This window comes from Oratosquilla oratoria, chromosome 37 (assembly GCF_046742065.1).
Source record: "Oratosquilla oratoria isolate Oo_2021 chromosome 37, ASM4674206v1, whole genome shotgun sequence".
NCBI classification, from domain to species: Eukaryota; Metazoa; Arthropoda; class Malacostraca; order Stomatopoda; family Squillidae; genus Oratosquilla; species Oratosquilla oratoria.
The window spans coordinates 35169558-35191806 of record NC_134813.1 but is presented as its reverse complement, the minus strand read 5'-3'; the positions used below and the strand labels follow the sequence as shown (position 1 = coordinate 35191806).

Below are 22249 nucleotides of genomic sequence, written 5' to 3'. Positions count from 1 at the left end.
GAAGCTTAGATCACACTGCAAAGAACCTTCCTTAAACCTAAAATCGCGGTTACACGAAAAGTACAGACGCCTAAAGGGTCATGTTTCTAAACTTTCTCGTAGTATAAAGGTTAATACCACCCCACAATCAATCTGTTACACGATACCCACCAATTAAAATTATCGGTAGAGGGAACCACGTCACCTGATCCAGAAACGACCCTGAACTCTTGGGGCATTTTACTCGACTCGTATGTCATGTGTTGCCAACCGATTTCATTCGTTTGAGGGGGGAGGGAGCAATCCCTAGACTCTGAAGGGATAAAAAAATTCTCAATTCATCTATCATCACTTTATTCGACTTGTATGTTTACCGTGTCTGCCGTCAGGCGATTTTATTCAGGTCAAAGAAAAACTCTTCAGTAGACGCCAACAGCGTTCTGATCCTGCAATCGACAATCCCCCACCTCGCAGTAGCCATAACAAAAACATTAAACTATGGAACAAATCACTCCGGGTCTTTTTGACGCTCAGTGATGGTACAATTTGTAGCGCGGTGGCCTCGCATTTTGAGGGAACCCAGGATCGAAGCTTCGTGACGACCGGGCTTCATTATTTGAAATACGTAAAACGTTACTCCCGGATAGCTTATATGTAATTCCAGTGAAGTAAATAAAACCAGACCACATCAGCGTATATTCCACCCTTCTTGGGTATGACGTTCCTATGCGCCTCTGAACCATACGTCAATTTACAATAGTGAGGCCGGAATTGGAAAATTGCATCATTCATAGTTGTCGGAAAGAAGGCACCATGCATCTATGGAGTAAAGAGGGAGGGGCTTCGACAAGAAGTGGGCGGGGCTATGGAAGGAGCTAAGGGCGGGGCTATGAAAGAGAGGACTTGGGTAAGATGTTGGAACTCAGGGACTAAAGGAGGCGGAACTAGGGGAAAAGAAATTAAAATTTGAGCATGACGAGACAACATGAGATGAGGGTGAGAAAGGAGAGAGAGAGAGAGAGAGAGAGAGAGAGAGAGAGAGAGAGAGAGAGAGAGAGAGAGAGAGAGAGAGAGAGAGAGAGAGAGAGAGAGGAGAGTGTGTGTAATCGAGATAAAGGGGAAGGAAAAGAAAGGATGGAAGGGGGTGAAAGGAAATGGGAAAGGGATGGGTGTGGGAGGAGGGAGAAGGAAAAGGGAAGAGGGAAAGAGGTGGTGTTGGGGGGTGAAGGAAGTACAGGTAAGAAGATGGAGGAAAGAAGGAGGTCGGAGGGAGGAAGGGTCCAGGAGTAGGTGAGTGAGTCTTTCACCATTATCTTATTAATCAAAGTCGGTAGACTGAGCCCAAGTCTGGGAAGAACAATTAATCTTCATCGGGGCCCCTTCGCAAGCAAGGTACTGTGGTGGCTGAGCTCGGGCTACAAGCGAGGGATGGTGCTCATGTGGAAGAGGAAGAGGAGGGAGGATGAAGAGGAATAGAAACGCTCTCTATCGACAGCAAAAGGTAGGTGTTTGGCAGACTGGATGGAAGGTCCGTGGGAAGGCGGGCGGGCGGGCAGGCAGGAGACAGGCATGCAGGCAAGCAAGCTGGCAGGCAGGCAAGAGGGCAATGCTGACACGTGTGGCGGGGGGGGGGCAAGTGATGGGAAGCCAGTGAAGGTTCAAAGCTCGGGAAAGGAAATAGACGGGTGGAGGCCATGGGAGGAGGAGGAGGAGGAGATCTCTGGAGTATTTCCCGTCCTGACAATAATAGGGAGTCGGACGACTTTTTCCTGACGTCATGTCGCTGAGGTCCCCAGGGCCTCGCCTCCCCAAAGAATGAAAATGGGGAGAGAAAGAAGGCGGGGGTGGGGTGGTGGAGGCGCGTGCGTGCGTATGCATGTGTGCGAGGATGGGAGGGAAGGGAAGGGCAGGGAAGAGAAGGGATGGGGAGAGATGATGAGGAGTAGAAAGGAGGAAGATGTAAAGGATAAGCATAAGGGAGAAAAGAGGAGGTTACTGGAGGAGAGGTGAAGAGAAGCCGAGCACGGCAAGCGACAAGCCTATACACTTTATTTTCACTTGGCGGATATTTCCTTCATGCTAGTTTTCGATTTTCGCCTTTCACTAAACATTTATTTTCTAATTAATAGGATGATATCACTGACTACTGTGAAGCCTTGGGTTAGGTTTGAATAGCAAAAAATATTACAAAAGATATTGGCTGGAATTGAAAAATTAACGCCACACCGACGGACGACAATGTTGACCAAATATGGCGCATTGTTGACATCGCATCGTCAACATCGTCGATTTAATGCTTTACCATAATTTCTTTTCTCATTCTCCTGTCTGCACATCACCAAGGGAACACACTGGCGGTCCTGCATTGCATACTCAAGGTTCAACACTTCAAAATTCATTTCGCCATGACTTTAACTACAATGGGTCGACACGAATTTCGGTTTCGAATGAATTTCCGTTATGTTCAAATGAATAGACTGCAGACGCGGAAGTTCGGTAAGTGCCGGTTATACGCAATGGGGAGATTAAATGTTAGGAACAATTCTGAAAGCCAGAAAGAGGGAAATCTGGTTAAAGGAGCAGATTGGTGTGGGATTTGTAACAGAGGCGATAACGGAGCTCAAATGGATGTAGACAGGGAAGGCAGCCTGAAAGGACGATGGGAAATGGCGTGGATGGCCAGCAACAGGGAAACCAGACAGACGCTGGAGAGACGATATGAAGAAGGTTGCACGAATGTCATGACAGAGGAAGATATAATTATTTGGTTCATGGAGGAAGCTGGGGGAGGCCTTTGTTCAGCAGTGGACACCAAATGTTGATGAGAACTGTGGCAAGTTGGCCGGGTATACACTTCCTACCAACTGTGGAGGGCAGGTAGTTACAAACCAGTGGGAGAGAGAAAATAGCCTCCAACCCTCTAGGATTTAATCACTCAATTGAATACAACAACCTCAAGGTATTTTTCTAATAATTGAGTTCTATTTCCAAAAATCCATAAAACTGTGAAAATTACACCCCACTACAACCCTACAAAAGAACTTATTGGCACGTTTGAATTCGGTTTGGGCAACAGTAAAAAGCTGTCTTCCGTGTGGCACTTCGCCCGCAGTGTCGGAGACGGAGGAGGAAGAGGAGGAGGAAGGGGAGGAGAGGGGGAGGACGAAGACGAGGATTCGGCAGGCAGCCATGCGAAGGCAACAGGTGTAAGGGATGTTGTAAAGCGAAATTTAACGAATGAAAGATTGACTGAACCCAATGGGGTTGGGGGTGGGGAGGGGGAGGGGGGAGAGTGAGGGGTGATTGCAAGTAATTACGGCACATGCAGATTGGGAGGGGGGAAGACGGGGGGAGAAGTAAAATATTAAAACAAGTTAGAAGTGGGGGAATAAGACAGGAAGGACGAGGAGAAGGGGGAGTAAGGTTTTAAGGAGGGCTGAGAAGGGTTAGGAAGGGATGGCTAGGGGCAGTGAGTTGGTACAATTTACATATAATACAACGAAATCATACACTGTATACAGTAAACGCATTCAGTGTGTATGTGAACACGTGGCGCGCGCGTGAATTGGCCACGTGCCACAAGCCTCGTGAAATGAACCATTTGCACGTCAACGAGACATTCCAGGGAGACACATGAGCGTTGCTGGACGAAGAAGGAAACACACACACACACACACACACACACACACACACACACACACACAGAGCGTGAGAGAGAGAGAAAGCGAGAGAGAGATAGAGAGAGAGAGAGAGAGAAAGCGAGAGAGAGAGAGAGAAAGCGAGAGAGAGATAGAGAGAGAGAGAGATAGATAGATAGAGAGAGAGAGAGAGAGAGAGAGAGTATTAGGGAGAATCCTGGAGTACTTACGGGAGCCTTCTCGACTTTGCGGAAGCACTTGTTGAGCGAGAGGTTGTGCCTGACGGAGTTCTTCCAACCGGTGGGGGCGTTGCGGAAGTAGGGGAAGTGGTCCAGGATCCAGGCATAGATGTCCTTGACGGGGAGGGCCTTGCTGGCGCAGTCCTCGATGGCCATGAAGATCAGACAGGAGAAGGAGTACGGAGGCTTGGCGTTCACGTGGACCTGCGTGGAACCACGAGAGAAAAGATCGGTCAAGGAAGCGCCAGAGACATAGTCCACGTTCTTATGGACGGGGCAGGTAATTTAATATTACGACAGCCGTTCTAATTATTTTAATATTATTAATTTATCTATTAATCTATTTATTCATTATCTATTTATATCTACCAATCTACTTATATATTAACATTTCAGTTGCGCTCCTTGTTATGAATGTACCCACCCCATGGTGATAAAATTGATCTAGAACATTATTAGGGTAGTTTTAAACCCATCGAGAAAATCGTTAAACTCGATTCTCGGCACATTTATCGACTGTACACTGGGAAACACAAGACCTGAAGGCAAATCCTTAAGGTACCATATTTTATATCAAGGCACAGAAATCGATAGAGATGTGGAAGGAGGGTGGATAATGCCACTGTAAAGAAAAAAGAAAGAGAGAGAGAGAGAGAGAGAGAGAGAGAGAGCAAAGGGTGCGTGGACAAGCGGGCACCCACCATAGTTAGGGATTCTAAGGATGAGGCATCCACTCTCCATTGAGGTACAGGAGCCTTTGCCTGGATGTGTATCTTTATCGTGGGGATTTTCTTGACTTAGCTGTTCCTAGCTCTCCATATGTAGAGCAAAATAGAGTTCTTAATATCTTTCGAAGTCATACTACTACATAGGAGGATGGTGATGAGGAGTTCGATAGTTGGCGAGCGAAGGGTGGGTGTTACGAAGACGAAGACGAAGAAGAAGAAGAAGAAGAAGAAGAAGAAGAACTTACCTGTGGGTTGTAAGGAATAGCCTGCGAGCGGGAGGGTTGCGCCTGCGGGTGGTCATTGAGGGTGAGCTCACCGGGCTCGAGGGTGTCCGACGATTCCTCCGCATAATCGCTCGTCGGGGACTCGGCCTTCACCTCCACACCGGTACCACCTCCTCCCCCGCTTCCACCTCCACCGACTCTTGATATGCCGCCACCTCCACCCCCTCCCACTCCACCGCCACCGCCGCCTCCGCCACCACCGCCGCCGCCGCCGCCTCCCCCTCCTCCGCCAGGGACTCCCTTAATGGGGGACAGCACCGTGCCTGCAACAGAAACGACATGTGGTTAAGGTGACGTTCAGGTGTGTGTGTGTGTGTGTGTGTCTGCGCAAGTGCGAGCGCATTCCGTTCAGCTTTGCACGAACATGGGCCAAAAAGACATGCAAGAAAATGCTTTTCAATATTTCTTGAAAATAAATAAATAAATAAATACAAATAATAATAAAATACATATAAATAAAAAAATAAATAAAATAAATAATAATAAAATAGATAACAATAAAAAAATTATATATACATATAATGATAAACAAAAATAAATATACAAGAAAAATAAATAAAAGCAAACCGAGGGAGAGACTGTATCTTTAGTCCGTTCACTCGCTCCCCTTCACCCTTTCCCACTTAAATCAAGTGAAGTGTGCACTTCATCCCTTTCTTTGCAATGCTGCCAGTACATCCCCAGTGCAACCCTCTCATGGGCCAGGTCGTCGCCTCGGGCTACACATTCTTCTCCATAGAGATACGAGGTCACAATATATATCCCTACTGCCTGCTTGCACGCACGAAAAGAACACACACCAATGGACGCGCGCGCGCGTGTGTGCTTGTGCATGTGTTTGAATGAGTGTGTGTGTGTGTGTGTGTATGTGTGTGTGTGTGTATGTGTGTGTGTATGTGGTGTGTGTGTATGTGTGTGGTGTATGTGTGTGTGTGTATGTGTGTGTGTGTGTGTGTGTGTGTGTGTGTGTGTGTGTTTGTGTGTGCGTGTGTATGTGTGTGTGCGTGTGTATGTTTGCGTGTGCGTGTGTGTGTGTGTGTGTGTGTGTGTATGTGTGGTGTGTGTATATGTGTGGTGTGGTGTATGTGTATATGGTGACTTATTTTGTAGCCTCATGACCCCCTCATTATTCCCTCTACATTACGGTTTCCTGATAGTGAATACTGCCTTGACTTCTCACTCGTGTCATGAACTCGAACACAAAACTGTGTCGATGGGACATGCATGTGGTGGTCTGTGTGAGGGACGTCGGGTGGAAATATCTCCCTACCGCTCGTCCTCCAACTCCATCAATACTCTGACCCCCATCCGACGGTGCAGCTTTTCATATTCGCTTTCAGCTTCGACGTTCTTCTGTCTTTTCGTGTAAAAACTGACAACCGGCGACTGTTCCCCCCCGCCCCCCGCCAGCCGGTGACAAAGAAATAGAGCCACAGTAATTAAACAACGTGTCCAACGTTTCTTCTTGAAGAGACCTATGGGAGGGGTTGAGGCTTCTTTCGGACTTTTCCAGTCTGTGGATCTCAAGGCAAATTTTACTATTATTACTATCATTATTACTGTCTTGTTTAATAGGTAGTATTTTGGTTTCAGTTATGTAAATGGCAACTAATCATTTAGCAGAACCCGAGGAGTAGAATGTATGTTCAGTAAGCTTTACCAGAGAAGCAACGCTAAATTGGTATTTTTATTTTTTATCAACTGAATGATTAGCCTTTGCGACATTATATACAACATAATATAATTAGCTGCGGCCGAAGCAATCAACTTTCCCAATTATGCTCCTTGGGGACCTCTGGGATTGGTAACCGTCATTTCTGTGAATCGGAGGGCTGTGCGAGACTCGAACCCGCGGTCAGGATGATGCGAGACTCACGCGCTTCCGATCACACCACCAACGGACAATATGTGAAAGTGAAGACGCCAAGCAAAGCAAAGCAAACTAATTGTCCGCCGTTTCTCATATAATTGCGATACACGTCAATACGAGGCTCGATGGTGGAACCGAGTAGGAACCATGACCTAGGGGCGGGCGAGTTGGACAGCTCGTCCGGGCGAAGTGGCCGGCCCCCTCAGGAGCGGCCACCACCGGATCAGAAACTAGCCCGGCTCGCCGGATACGAAGCGAAGCCCAATCACCTGCAATTGTTAGTATTGACCAGTCTACCATCACCACTTGCGTTCCGGGGAACGGCCACCTACATACCAGTGTCTTTGATCGAGCGGGAGTTCGAGGTGACCCCCAGCAGGATATGGACCGGATACCCCCCCCCCAAAAAAAAAAAAAAATATATATATATATATATAATGAAAAATAAAAATGAAAAATAAAAACAAATAAACAAAATAAATAAGTTAAGACGCCCTTCCATGGTCAGTTTCTACTGGCAACAATGTTTCTGTTGTTGATAAAACTCGATGTTCCTTTGAAAATAATGAGTGTCAGTATTTTTGCTTTTGACAATCATGTCTTCTCCTGTGCTTTCTATTACCAAAAACGCTCGTGTTTTTTATGGTTGTAGGTATCGACCTCATAAAATCAGTAAATATCACATCAATGTTGATAAATACCTACTGAAAACAGGTCCCTTAAGGTATATTTTACACTAGTCGACGATAAGCTTGCAGTCCAGATTTTGCATTCGTTCATCCTATAATAAGTGGTTACACGGTAGTCCAACCTTACCGTATAAAGAAATTCCCACTAACCATGTAGGAGGAGCTACAGCAAGCCCCACCCTCCATCCAGAACGAGGAATCTCGTTGGTGGAGCCAGTGCCTATGCCACTTTCTCAAATATTTCATCCCAAATAATTTTGAGCCACTCGCGATCTCTCTAAAATGCATATTTGACGCCTTTGCATATCTTATAGACACACACGCATGAGGGTGTGGAATCTTGCATGAGCCTCTTTGCAGATGACACAAAATTGCTGAGGGAAATGAGTACTGAAACGGATTGCGAGTCGCTGCAGAGAGATCTGAACACGGTTTGTGATGGGGTCAGAAGTGGGAAGTGGACTTTAACATTACGAAATGTAGCATAATACATACATACATATACCAAGGCTTTTTTTCCCCTTACAAGGGAGGTAGCCAAAAAGGAAAAGGCATAAAATCATTCCCACCCATTCCATCCCTGAATACACTCCACACCCCTCCACCCTCCCCTCATCTTAGCAAAGTAGCATAATGGATTTTGGAAAAAGTAAAAAAAAGAATATCAGGACAAAATAAAATCGATACAGATGAAGTAAAGAAAGTGGAATCTGAAAAAAGACCTGGGAGTAATCATCACAAAGGACATGTCCCCTGATAAACAGATAAACAAAATTGTGGGGGAAACCTATAACTTACTAAGATCAATAAAGGTGGCTTTTACCTACTTGGACGAAGAAATTGTGAAGAAAATACTAGTCACACTGATAAGGCCAAGACTGTAGTACGCAGCGACACTATGGTCACCCAGTACTAAAAAAAAATATAAAGAAAATTGAAAGAATCTAAAGAGCAACTACGAAGATGGCCCCAACACTTTCAAAACAGTCATACGAAGATTGTCAAAACTAGAATTACCGACACTGGAACAAAGAAGAGAAAGAGGTGACTTGTAGACTATCTATAGAATCATGAGAGGTATGGAAGTCCTTGATAGAGAAGAATTACTAAATTGGGATAAGAGAAATACAAGGGGACATGAAAGGAAGCTCAAAAAGGACAGTTATAGAAGAGACTTGAAAAAGAACAGCTTTCCACACAGTGGTGGATATATGGAACAAATAGGACGAAAAATAGTATAGTGTATGCAAAAACCCTACACAAATTTAAGAGCAAATAAGACACTACGAGATACAAAGACGGGATACCACGAGCGTAGCTCTCCTTCCCGCAAGATACAACACACACACACAGATTATCGAGCATTAGACATAAGACATTTGTCATCCATAGAAAATGGTAACTAAAGGGCTGACTCAATGAGAGAGATTATATCATAATTTTTCTTAATATAATCGAGATGCCTCAGATCCCAAAGCGCCTTTTGTGGTCGTATTTTCCCTATTAGAGCATGGATAATTTCAGTATTCCACTCCATCACGGCGAATAGTGTAGATACCAAACAAATGGTGAGAAAAGTTTTCGCGTGTAAGAAAAATTACTAATGTTTACATACAGCAGTATTCAAACGACTGTTTGATTATTGCTACAATATAAATTCCATAAAATCTATTTTCTATTTCAAGGTAATTTTATACTATTAAATAATTTATCTCTTAGTACTGAATAAATTGTATATTTTTAAAATATGTCGTAAATATGAACACTCTGACATATATTTTCAACTTTTTCCCCTCGGATCTCTTCCGAGGTGTGGAATCCAACGTTGGGCGTCCCTAGGCTTGGTTTTCAACCCGAATTCTCCAGCGTTGGACGAAATCCATCCCTAGGCTCGGAATCCAACCCATTCGTTGACTAGAGTAACCGTATTTTTAAGAAGCATGACATATTACGGTTTCAGTCACATCGTAACATAGTTACCATATTACTTACACCAAGATTACCGCATAGCAGGCGCGTTTCTGGTCACAACGTACTGTATTTTTCCGATTGTATTATACAATAAGAACTACGCTCGTTGGGTGCTGTCCCGATTCCTTCAATGGTGAGTGAGACTTGGCTTTTAAGTTAATTTGTAATGTCCGCCTGGACTGTTTCATTTACATTATTCTATATATGTACGTAAAAATTGACAAATATGGAGGTGAGGTGGCAAAATGAAAAGTTAAGGCTAGAGTAGTGAGTTTTATTCAGAACCAGACGTTTCGACCTCACTTCCATTATTCTGTATATTAATGCACCTCAAAGGAAAGCTGCTTGGATTTATCGCAATCTCCCCCGTTCCCATGTTCTTTCATTCCACACTAAAGGATCTTCTGTGACAAATTTCTTCAAAGCCTTTCACAGTTGCAAAGAAAGCAATCATGTTGCATCTCTTCTTTCGTCTAGTGTGGGTAGTCCCAGTTCACCTATTTTTTTTTTCTTATACCTGTCAACTAGGTTGTGGTTACGAATTACTAGATATGGATGCTACTATGGAAACGTGTTGACGAAACGCGGAAAAAATAAGTTCTTCGACAATATAGCGTTTCTATACTTGGGGGGAAATATCGCACCAAGAATATGGCAGATATGGCAAAGTAGAAATTGCAGGCGACACAATTTTTTTTTTTTTTTTTTTTTTAGGGGAGTGGAGTGTGATAGGGATGGAATGGGTGAGAGTGGTTTTATGCCTTTGTTTTTTTGGCTACCTCCCTTATAAGGGGGAAAAAGCCTTTGATATATGTATTTCTTATTTCATCTATTTATCTTTGTGTGGAAATATTATGATATGACTAAGAATACGGCCAACGTTTCGTTACGTCATCCCGAGGACTTTTGTGCACCACCAGTGCTGCCTTGGTTATGTGGCGTCCAAGTAGCAATCAACCGCTAATAACAGCGAATTATGCCATTGATGATGGGCACCAATCGTCAGTGCAAGCTAAGACCCGTTGTGAAGTATCGAAGCAGACGGTATCAGTGGAGCCGACACACCCCTTCCTTACTCTTTTATAATAATAATAATGATAATGATAATAATAATAAAAGTCATGAAAAGAAACTAATAAATTCTCAGGTATCAAGGCATTTTGATTACAACTTCGAAATGTACCAAACATTCCAGCCGGGTTGGGCTGAAGATCTCTCGTTCCTATCTGTCCTCTTGTCCTTCACACACCTTGCGAAGTGGTTAGGCATGACAGCCTCTATTAGAGCTTGGGGGTTTCAGACATATAACTCTGATGACGTCACACCTTTCGGAAATCTAACTCAAACGCCATACGATTTTATTCAGTTGCGAAGGAAATCTTCAGGCATAAGTGTTTTCTGGAAAGCCATAAGGATTACAGTGGTTATTCCGCATACATCGTATAATAAAAAACAGACCAAATAATACCGTAATGATGCCGAAATAAATTAGAACAGTAAACTATACCCTGTGTACAGATGCGTGCGCGGGCGTGTGTGCACGCGCACATACACACGCGCATGAAAAATAAAATGCTCCTGGGAGAAGGAAGTCGACTTGACGTGGCCGACGAAACAAGTATTTGGTAAAGAGACTCGGCAGTATCGACAACCTGCCACCGGGTCGCCCTTGCCTGCCCGAACTCACGGAAGCATAACTTCGCAAGCAGTCCGGTCCACTCTCCTTCCGGAGGGCACCAGAAGCCCTGCCACCAAGGAGGTTCCTCCTCTGTCCACAATGTTCGAACCCGTTGGAGAACCACCTGAGGAAGGACAACCCGATTCAAAAGTGTGACGACAATCTTGGGTTTTCCTTGTGTGATGATAGATGGTGTCGGTGCTACCAGCGATTCTATCCTTGGGAGACTATAGCGCCGAAGAGGTGGGGTAGCAGAAAGGAGGGACAATTGGGACTACAAGTGGTTTATCTTCTCTGAGTGGAGTTGTCTCTTATCATATAAAAATACTGCGTTACTCTGGTCTATAGGGGTGCAAAATAAGTAAACAAATAAAAGATAAACCTAAAACTACTTAATTAACTGATGCAGTCAATATTCAATACAGGGTATCTACCGTGTTGCAGCGAGACATTTCTGTAAATTGATAAAAAAAAAAAAAAAAAAAAAAAATACAAAATAAAATAAATGAATAAATAAATAAAATAAAATAAATGTTGCAATGCCATCCACTACCAAACTAGGACGAGAGACTGCCGTCGAACTTTAGAATCTGGTTGTATGATGGACTCAGTCGTCCCCTCCCTTCACCTCCCTCCCTCCCTTCCTTCCTGAAGGGTCACCTCTCCACGGGAGTGATTGCCCCTCGTCAACCCGTGGCCCACTTCGCAGGCTTTGTACTGACAAACGGCTTGAGATCTAATCCACTTGAAGGGTTGCTATGGTAACGAAGTGATTAAGCTTATCTCGATTAACTCCATTTCCCTAATAACGAGTTTTGGCTCTAGATCAAAACTTCCAATCACCATTTCGGTTGAGCACAATTATCTAAAATATTTTCGTCATACCAAAACCATTCCATCGACATCAGTGCTACTACTATCAACATAACTACTATTACCACTAGCACCATCACCACCACTTCTATCACCACCACCAGTTAACTATTGGCTCCTGTGCCAGTATAACCGTGTCAACTCGAACCTGTGGCCTGTCTCAATGATGTCATGACCTGCCCCCGTAACTCTTGTGTCTGACTGCGACTTAATGAGAGGGGGAAGAGGAGGAGGAGGAGCTGCGTCTGGGGCTGGGGGAGGGGGTAGAGTGAGGAGGAGGGGAGAAGAGGAAAATATATTTTTAGCATTTCGTCACCGATAACCAAGACTTCTGTCCTTTGAGGACCATATCGCACCGAGTCGTGGAGATCATAAAGGAAATGTCTAAGGGGGGCAGCTGACTGGTTTCTAATGATTACTTTTCCAGCGTTTCTGGCTATGTTGAGAATCCCGCGTAGCTGTCGTGTGTCGTTTTATATTTCATATGCTCGTTTAGATATAGCTGCGGAAAGGAGGGTTGGTTGAAGTTGAAAATAATCAGCCTTCGCTTTCGAGTGGAAACTAGAGTATAAGGAGGAAGAGTAGTGGGAGGAGTGGGAGTGGGAGGGGGAGGAGGAGGGGATTGGGGAGTAGGAGGAGGAGGAGGAGGGATAAGGGTTAGAGAACACGACTATCACGTGCGTCGGGGAATAAATCAAGGGAGAGGCGACAATTAGAAACGAGGAAAGAAAATATAATGATACAGGAAGAACAGGAGGTCAAAGATATAGAGGAACTGACGTATGCGGAGCTGTGAAGAAAGTATTTTGCTGGCGATAACCGGCGCTTCTATCCCCAGGGGTTTAGTGGGTATATCAGCAATACTGCTAATAATATACAGCCTACATAATTATAAAATTATAAAACTATGAGTGAAAAGATGTTGCTACAAGCATTAAAAACAAAACAAAAAAACAGTAAGCTAAGGAATAGCTGTGTTGTACATTGTCATTTCCTGTTGTTGATTAAGTTGGGACAATAGAAGTGTTATGAAAATGGCATCTGCCGACAAGTCTATGAATTTGAAAAAAGCTGTAATAAGCGAAACGTCGTACAAATAAAGCCTCCGTCCTCACATGGTGTTCATTTCGATGGACAATAGAAGTTAAATATAATCAGCAGAGACGGGAGTGGGGGGAGAAGAGGGGTGGAGGAAAGTGGGAGGAAAGCGCGCGGAGAAGACAAGGGGAGAAGGGTGGAGAGAGAGAAGGGGGGGAAGTTGTGTCCGTAGCATCGTGACTCGATAATAAACTGAAAGGAAGAAGAGTTCCCGCCATGAGACGCTTAGCTAGGACCGTGGTAGTTACCCTTGCCCTGTGTGCCCGGACTTCTTCTTCCCGGGAGAGTAGAAGTCATCTGGGACTACGGGGTTCGAAGAACTGTCCGCTTATCGACATTGGTATTCATTTCAATTCTCTTGAGAGAGAGAGAGAGAGAGAGAGAGAGAGAGAGAGAGAGAGAGAGAGAGAGAGAGAGAGAGAGAGAGAGCGACTGAAAAAAAGTCTTACGACGACGACGAAAATGAAGCGAAGCAAAGAGAAGCGGAAAAAAAAAAAAAAAAAAAAAACTATCAGAGGGATTACTCACCAACGTGAGGAAAGCGACCAAGACGAAGGCTGACGAAAGACGAGGAGGAGGAGGAGGAGGAGCAGGAGGAGAAAGAGGGGAAGGAAGAGGAAGAAAAGACCCTATGTGCGAAGGAGAGTAGAAGATGATGACGAGATGGAAGGTGGGAGAAGGGCAGAATTGAGGATGGATGGGTGGATCATCAAGAAGAGTAGAGGTGTGGAGGTGTCATCGTGTCGGATGACGACTGGGTCGATACGACACGAATCGTACCAAGACACGTGCTTCACATGGAATATTTAGAGGTTCCTGGGCCAGGTCGTCCCTCGGGGACCCCGCCCCTGTCGACGCGACGGGGGCGGGGCTTCTGCATCTCCCCCACCCCCACCCCCCTCCCTCTATTTCCGTTAACCCTGTTCCTTGAAAATAATGTGGAATTCGGTGTAGGTGATGGTGTGGCAGCAACAGATGTGGTGGTGGCTTCCGGTATGAACAAGGTCGCTGTATGTCCGAGACCCCATTCACAACAAGAATACCTCGTCAGCAACCGCCCCCTCTCGCCCCCCCCCCAAAAAAAAAAAAAATAAATAAATAAAATAAAAAACGGATAGCAGAGATAATTGGCTGTCACTGTTACCCCTGTAATGTGGTCAGACGTGGGAGAGGTACATCTCCCCGTTCCTTTCACTCCTTCCCACTTCAACAATGATGTGAAGATGGTGTACATTTAAAGCAGGGAGATTTTTTTTTCGGAAAGGATACATCAACAAACACACACACACACACACACACACACACACACACACACACACACGCACCAAAAAAAAGGTGATAGAACGAGAATGTAGAAATATAAACCTACTCTTTAATGACGAAAATGTCCCCAACCAACTTGATGTAACGAGATTCAGCGGAGGGGAATAACACTGCGCCTTCTTCGCAATCGACAATAATGCCGGATTATCCAATCGGGCAGCGGCGGCACACGTGACACGAAAGATGATCTTGAGGAATTGGCCGTAACCATAGGCTACAACCTGCAATACCTTGAGTGACGCGCCCCCAGGCACACGCCCATCCCATTCCCCACTTCGGTCTCCTCGCCTTCGGTAGTTGTTGGTCACGCGACAGGGGAGGGAGGGGGTGGGTGGTTATTTCGTCGGCGATAACCGGAGTTTCCATCCTTCGAGGACGTTGTGGCGCCGAAGAAACGGGGGTCGAACTGGTGGTCAAGGACATATTTAAGGAGAGAGAGGGCAGCAGAACGGAGGGAGAGAAGTTAAAAGCAATCAGAATTCTTCTTTCGGTGGAGTCTAACAAAGTTTGGCGCATTGGCTGGTGTGTGTGTGTGTGTGTGATTCACCACAATGGTTTCACCATGGTCTTGGATCACGTGTTGGACTCGTGATCGAGAGCTATTTCCCTCCCGGGAGAGAGTTCAGAACTCATATATGACCGATCTCTGGGTAATGCTGTGACCTTACACGCACACACTCACCCAAATCCCCGCCCACGAGAGTTGGAGTAACAACCCGCAGCAAAGCGATACTGAAATTATTTCAGCCCTGGACAGGATTCGAACCTGGACCGCCGTAGTGGCATCCGGGAACTCTACCCCTGTGCCAAGTGTGTGTGTGTGTGCGCGCGCGCGTGTATAAAATTGTTTTGTTTTCATGATATTTAGGTATTACACTAATCATCAGAGACCGAGGTCATGGCGCCATCTATTGGTCTTGTGTGCACACAGATGTCGTCGAACTTTGGGAATCTCGATGTACTCCTCTCCTCTCATCCCACATTCACTCCCATTACCCATCAATCAATCAATCAATCAATCAATCAAATCAGCCATCCTGAGTCCACTGCTGAACAAAGGCCTTCATAGCATTCCATGAATTACACGACCGCGCCATCCTCTGCCACGTCACTTCTGCAAACTTCTCAATCTCGTCTCTCCACCTTCTGTCTGGTCTCCCTCTTCCACGCTTCCTATCTCGCGGCGTCCACTCAGTAACACACTTGCTCCATCGCTCATCAGTCATTCGCACTAACCTGCCCAATTCCACTTCCTCTCTTTTACCGCCTCCACAATATCTTTCACTCTAGTCTGCTCTCTCACCCAACTTGCTCTCTTTCGGTCTCTCAGTGCTATTCCCATCATTGATCTCTCCATTCTCCTCTGTGCTGTCCTTAGCTTTGTTTCCATTGCCTTCGTTAGTTTCCATGTCTCACACCCGTAGATTATTGCTGGCAGAATGCATTGATTGTAAACTTACGTTTCAAACATACAGGTAGAGAGCCTCTTAGGATTTTATTATACTTACCAAACACTTTCCAGTCAATTGCAATGTGTCTTTTTATTTCATTATCATGATCTTTTGTCACTTTCACCATCTGGCCTAAATAATTATACTCCTCAACTTCTTCAAGACCCTCAACGCCAATTATAATCCCTCTACTTTGAACTTTCGTGTTGAACATTACTTTGGTTTTACTTTTATTCATTTTTAAACCTACAGTTTGTGACGTTAAACCATATCATCACAAAAAAAATCTTAAGGTTTATTTACGCCACCTACCCTGCCTTCCTTCCTTTTCCTCTCACATCCGGCCTCACGGCCCCGCCTGAGTAGAGACCCCTGAGGGGAAATGAGGGTCGCGAACTCGACCCCCGGGGTCATGGCAAGAACAAACTTCCTGGCGAAGAGGTTCCCCCTCGGGGGGAGGGAAGGGGAAGGGGGAAGGGAGGGTAATACGCTCCGCAAACAGAGGGGAGGAAAGGTGTGTGGGGGGGGGAAGTCAGGTGAGAAGCATTGGTGAGGAACTAAGGTGAGACTAGAACTGTAGGAGAAGAGAAGGAAGTGGAGGAGTGAGGAGAGAAGGGGAGGGAATGTAAGATAAGGAAAAATGGAGGGAGGGGAGCGATGTGGAAGGAAGAGCTATGGAGAGAGGGTGATGGAATATATGGGAGTAGGGTAAGTGAGGGGAGAGGAGAAAAGAGGGGGGAAATAGAGGAAGGGATGGGAGGAAAGAGAAAGGGAAGGAGAGAGAACAGGTGGAAGGGGGGGAAGGGAATGAATGAATCGGGAATTAGGGGGAAAAGATGAGGAAGAGGGGCATGACCATGGGAAGTCAGGAGGAGAATACAGAAGAAGAGGAATTGGAAACAGAAACAAGTAGAAGAAAGAAAAAAAAAAAAAAAAAAGGAAAAAGAAAAACAAAAACAAAAAAGCAAAAAGAAAAAAAAAAGCAGAAGAAAAAGAACAAGGATATGTAGCAGAGTAAATAAGAAGATTAAGAAAGAAGGCTGTGAAAAATATTATTTTGTTTTGTAGTTTTGCGCGCTGTACAGTTTTGCTCAAGTGACCTACCCACACCACCTGAGGCACTTTCCATCCCGCGGACCCAAGTTCCTCGTCCGGTGGTCATCTGACTATTTCTTCCTTTCCTTTAAAAAATTCTTTTTGTTTAAGGAACTCCGTAAAGCCCCATTTCTCTTTTAAGGGCACGGAGTAAACAAACCACACTCGCCGCGAGGAAAGAAAACGTTTTCAGAGCGATTCCTTAAAAACTCTTTTTCTTGTCCACCCTCTAGTGGGAGTGAGGGGAGGGTAATGGGGGGGGGGATCTATAAGAAGTGAGGCACCAGTCGCCGGCAATCGATACGTTTGTAGTCCTTTCAATCGACCGATAAGGACTTGGCCGCTACTGCCAAGAACTTGAAGCAATGGTCGACTTAAGAACCAATTTTTTTAAACATTTTACCACCTCTGGCGAACGCTTTCTACCACTTGAAAGTAGAATCTTACTATTTTCATAGGTTATATTTAATAAAATCACGATTAGGTTTTTCCAGACATAGTAAGCTCTGCTATAAAATTATTTGGCCTACTGTATCCATTCCTGACTATATCTACTATCGAATTTCCCTTATGAGCTGAAATAAAACAAAGAATGGATTATATACTGTATAAAACCTTAAATAACAGAGCATACTCATAGTTGATTATCTTTTCCTTGACACTCTCAATCTTCCTAGTCAACTTTCTTTCTGTGAGGGGAAGAAGAATCAGTATTAACCCTTTCTCTGCGTTTGAATTTGTTATTCTGCCGCCAGGCGAATTTATTAAAAAAAATGCAGTTAATTCCCAAATGACTTAACAAGTCCAAGTTAAAAATGATGAAGAGCAAGAGCTTCGTAAGTTAGAAGAGGAAAGTTTTATTTCTTTTCACTTTGTGCTTGAAAGCTTTAAAAACTTGTTACTCTAATCTCCTAACTTTTAGTCTTTTGAGTTTATCAGTATCGTTCTAGATTTCTATGCATCGAGATTCACTTGAGACTAAAGGGGTTTTCAGTGGATTGGGAACTCCCATTCGTAAGGAGTCTGACTTTGGGTAATGATTTGGCACCCCCCCCCCCAAAAAAAAAATATATATATATATATATATATATATATATATATATATATATATAAACACATAACAAATAAATAAATAAATATAAGCAAATTAATAAAATGTAGTGGACTTCACAATTTCTGCCCCCCCCACCCCCCCAAAAAAAAAAACAAGGGGGGGGGGGGAAGGTGAGGACGATGTCGCCTCTTCTGACAGGGCCGTGGTAAGGCCACGGAGGGTGAGAAGCACCTTAAGTCGTACTTACCCTTGAGCAGGTTGGAGTCCTGAAGCCACGACAGAGAGGTGAGTTCGTCGTCGCTGCGCGAACTGGCGACCTCCCCCGCTGGCGACGAGGAGGAAGATGAGGAAGACGACGGCGAAGAGGCGCCCAACGAGGCCAGGAGCGAGTCCTCCGGGGCGGTGGGCAACAGGCGCGGGGCCACGGGCTCCTGACGAAGGAAGAGGTCGTTTGAGTGAGCGCCGACCACCTCTGCAGCTTCCAACTGTGGCGAGGAGAGAAGCAACACAGTCAATGGGAGGTGTAAAACATACCTGGTGCTTCTTACCGTGAAACACGCAAGCACACACACATTTTAAATAAAGTGTCATAAGTGAAGGAATAGACAGGACCCCACAAGGACAGCTACAATCTTTTATGTTACAAGGTAAAAATCACACCCGCACGCGCACACACACACACACACACACACACACACACCAGGGTTCCCACTCTGTCAGTTTATTTTTTTCATGATTATTAATTACTCATTCTTGTAACTTTTCAGGACCTATGTACAGAAATTGTAAAAATGACCAGAAAATGTTATTCAAGGGCAGTGGACCTGAAGAACAATGTTTTCTCCATTGTTAGAACCACCACATTTGATGAGGAAATATTTTTTATTGTCGATAAAAAAAAAGAGTGGAAAATCATAATTCATGACTTTTTCATGACTTTTGATTTTTTTTTAAGAATATAAGGACTTTTCTGTACTGGATTTTTATAATACAAAATTTAATTACTTTTTAGCTTTTTAAGGACCTGTACGCACCCTGCAGTAGAGCACTGGGTAAATAAATTTCTGTATTAGGCTTAATGAAATCTAAATAAAATATAAAATATAAAAACGTGGTCGACCACATTGCCGACAGCGGGGCCAATGGAAGACCAATTCTGACTGATTTCACTACATAGTGCCACATGGACGGAGGCATTAATTTGAAAAAAAAAAAGTAATATCAGTATTAGTAGTACTAGTAGTATTAGAAGTAGCAGTAGCATAAGTGGTAATTGCAGTAGTAGTAGTAGTACAAGTAGTATTAATAGTAATACTATAGTAGTAACAAGATTAGTAGTACAAGTTTTTGGAATAGTGGAAATAGTATTAATAACAGTTACATTAGTATTCGCGATAATAATGGTAGTAATATTAGTATTAATAGTAGTGATTATATTAGCAGAGTAGTGATAAAGTACAATTAGTAGTACAGTAGCAGTAATATATTGTAATAGTACAAGTAGTAGTAAAACAGTATTAATAGTGAAACCATATTTTCCTTTTGTAGCTGGTGTAGTTCTGGAGTTGTATATTTACTGATACTGTATACATACTTAATTAAAGAGCTCTACCTAACCTTCTGTTTCTATACAGGAGCTTCTTCCTCCTTACAAGGGAGGCAGTCAGTCAATACATTCCACCACTTTTCTTTAAACAATTTGTAAAATATGAAAATAATTATCAAAATGTTGAAGGCGACATTTTGATAATAACCAAGAAAAAATATATAACCTTACACCTAATGATTACCAATTCTTTTGGATTTTTTTTTTTTTTGTTTGTTAATCACAATATACTGACTTATGGAAAACAAATCTGAAAATGAATCAACACGTTTGTTGCTATGTGTGACAAGCAAAAATCGACTCGTTAGCTCCTACATGCGTGAATTTCTTTGAGCTTGATAAAATCATATGGCGTTGGCCAGAACGAAACTGGGAAGCAGTGGGATTTAATGGATTAACAGGTAAAGTCACGACACTAATCTCTTCGCTGTGACTGGCGACCGCCAGCCTCAATTCTGAAGAGGCAAACCACGGGTTCCCCATTTCCGATTATTTTTCCATAATATATATATATATATATATATATATATATATATATATATATATATATATATATATATATATATATATATATATATATATATATATATACGCATACATATGCTGATAAAAACACGGGTACGTGTGTTCACTTATGCAAAGTAGACCACTTGGAAAAAAGAAACTAACGAAGCAGAGCGCTTTCGTATATTACATCTTCAGTGCAAAAAGTACGTATATATATATATATATATATATATATATATATATATACATATATATATGTATATATATATATTTATATATATATATAGACTCATGCGAAGTGATTATGTAAGCTACGAAGCTTACCTTGGGCAAAATAAAACGTAAAAGAATATCATCAAACTCAATGAACCAATAACACTACAGATTTTTCCTAATATAAATCCAAAGGATTTTGTTCGGCTGAGGGATTGCCCAATGAAGCCCAAATATGTTCTATCGACTTGTTGGCTTAAGGCTCTAGCTGGCCTGCAACTAAAAACATTTTTATAGCCCAAGTGAAGTTCCTCCAGCTCTTTCTGTGCTCAATTTTTTTCATATCACAAAAGGTCCATTTTCGTACACTGTTTCCATGTAATTAGCCCAATTTCATTTTCTGGCTACTTGCGAAGCCCAATTGTAAAGCCCAAAGGTTCTTTGTCAGTGCACATCAAGACTTTTCTGTCTTTTTTTCGTAAATGATCTGCCTATTTGCGAAGCCCATTCAAAAGAGCCCATTTTGCAAAGCCTATAAGGTCTTTTCAATAACCTTTTCAGGCAAAATCTACCTCGTAGGACTTAAGCCCGTTCGAAAAAGCCCATATTCTTCTTTCCAAAGCCCAGATGGTGTTTTCAATGACCTTTATTACCCATATACGGAGCCCATACAAGTATAAAGAGCCCAGGAGCGCTTCTAAAGCTCCTTTATAGTAAAGGACTTCACCGTTCATCAAGTGCCGGAGGAACCTTGCAAGGCGCCAGCCACAGGAGGACCCCCCCCCCCCCAGATGCTATTCGGGGAGGCAAGTGGAAGAAGCAGGCACTACACCTCAGCCAGCTTCCGGATGACCAAAATCCCTTCCGAAACAGCAGAGCCCTAGCTGCTCTTCGGAGAGGCAAGGCGAAGAAGGTGGCCGTGACACCGCAGCCGGCTTGCGGATGACCCAAATCCCTTCCGAAAAAGCCGAAGCTCCTGCCCGCTTCGTTGCTTCGAAGGAGCCTTAATCGGACCCTCCGACCGAAGTCCTAGTCCCTGACGCGGCTGCCCAGGCCATGGCGTCGTCTTAAGAGAGACTTCGACTCTTTGACCTCAAGAGTCGAGGGGAGGGCCGGTCCCTGTATGACTGCCCAGGCCATTCTTTTTCTGAGGGACTTTGTTTCAGTGTCCTTATCCCATGGAGGTATGCTCCTTCCTAAGACCAACTTGCTTGCTCTTCCGCGGGGCAAGGCCCCTCTCGAGCACAGGTTTGCTCGCGGCAAGGGCTGATAGTGTAACCAACAATAACAGTAGTAGTATCATCATTATTATTACTATTATTAATATGGGCCACATGAACTGTCACCCCAGAACGCCCACATGAAGAATCGTCAACCCATGAGATCCCACCTGAAGAAACGTCACTCCAGTATGCCGAATATCAACAATGGAATAAAGATTAGGTTAAGTTAGGTTAGGTTGAATAAGGGTTATGCAACCGAAGAATTGTAAACCCAAGATGACCCACATGAAGAATTGTCACCCTGTCCAAGTCTGGGGTGACGATTCTTCATGTGATCCATTATTATTATTACTATTACAGAGTTCCCACTCTCTGACAGGTTATTATTTTCATTACTTTTTAAGGACTTTTCATTATCCATTCTTGCCCTTTTTCAGAACCTATGTACAGAAAATGACCAGAAAATGTTATTCAAGGGCAGTGGACCTGAAGAATAATGTCTTGCCCACTGTTAGAACCACCACAGTTGATGAGGAAATTGTTTTTATTATCAATTGATTAATAAAGCATGAAATCATTCTATTTTGATGGAAAACATAAATCTAATGTCTTCTGATTTTCTAAAAGAATTTAAGGACTTTTCGGTACCGAATTTTTACAATACAAAAATTCACGACTTTTAAGGTTTTTACTGACCTGTACGACCCCTGAACACACACACACACACGCA

At 43.7% G+C, this 22249-nt stretch overlaps 1 protein-coding gene across 13 annotated transcripts in view; it reads right to left on the bottom strand.

Annotated features, from left to right (window-relative positions):
• The window catches only part of LOC143019641 (uncharacterized), a 264093-nt gene that overhangs the window by 20683 nt on the left and 221161 nt on the right, over positions 1 to 22249 (bottom strand). For 12 of the 13 annotated variants that reach the window (XM_076175469.1, XM_076175470.1, XM_076175472.1 and 9 more), the window contains 3 exons: positions 18218 to 18455; positions 4830 to 5131; positions 3848 to 4060 (listed from right to left, as the gene is read on the bottom strand). In XM_076175469.1, the coding sequence (XP_076031584.1) occupies positions 3848 to 4060; positions 4830 to 5131; positions 18218 to 18455 (753 nt within the window). The remainder of the gene's footprint in view (positions 1 to 3847; positions 4061 to 4829; positions 5132 to 18217; positions 18456 to 22249) is intronic. The other variant, XM_076175463.1, reaches the window with a different exon arrangement.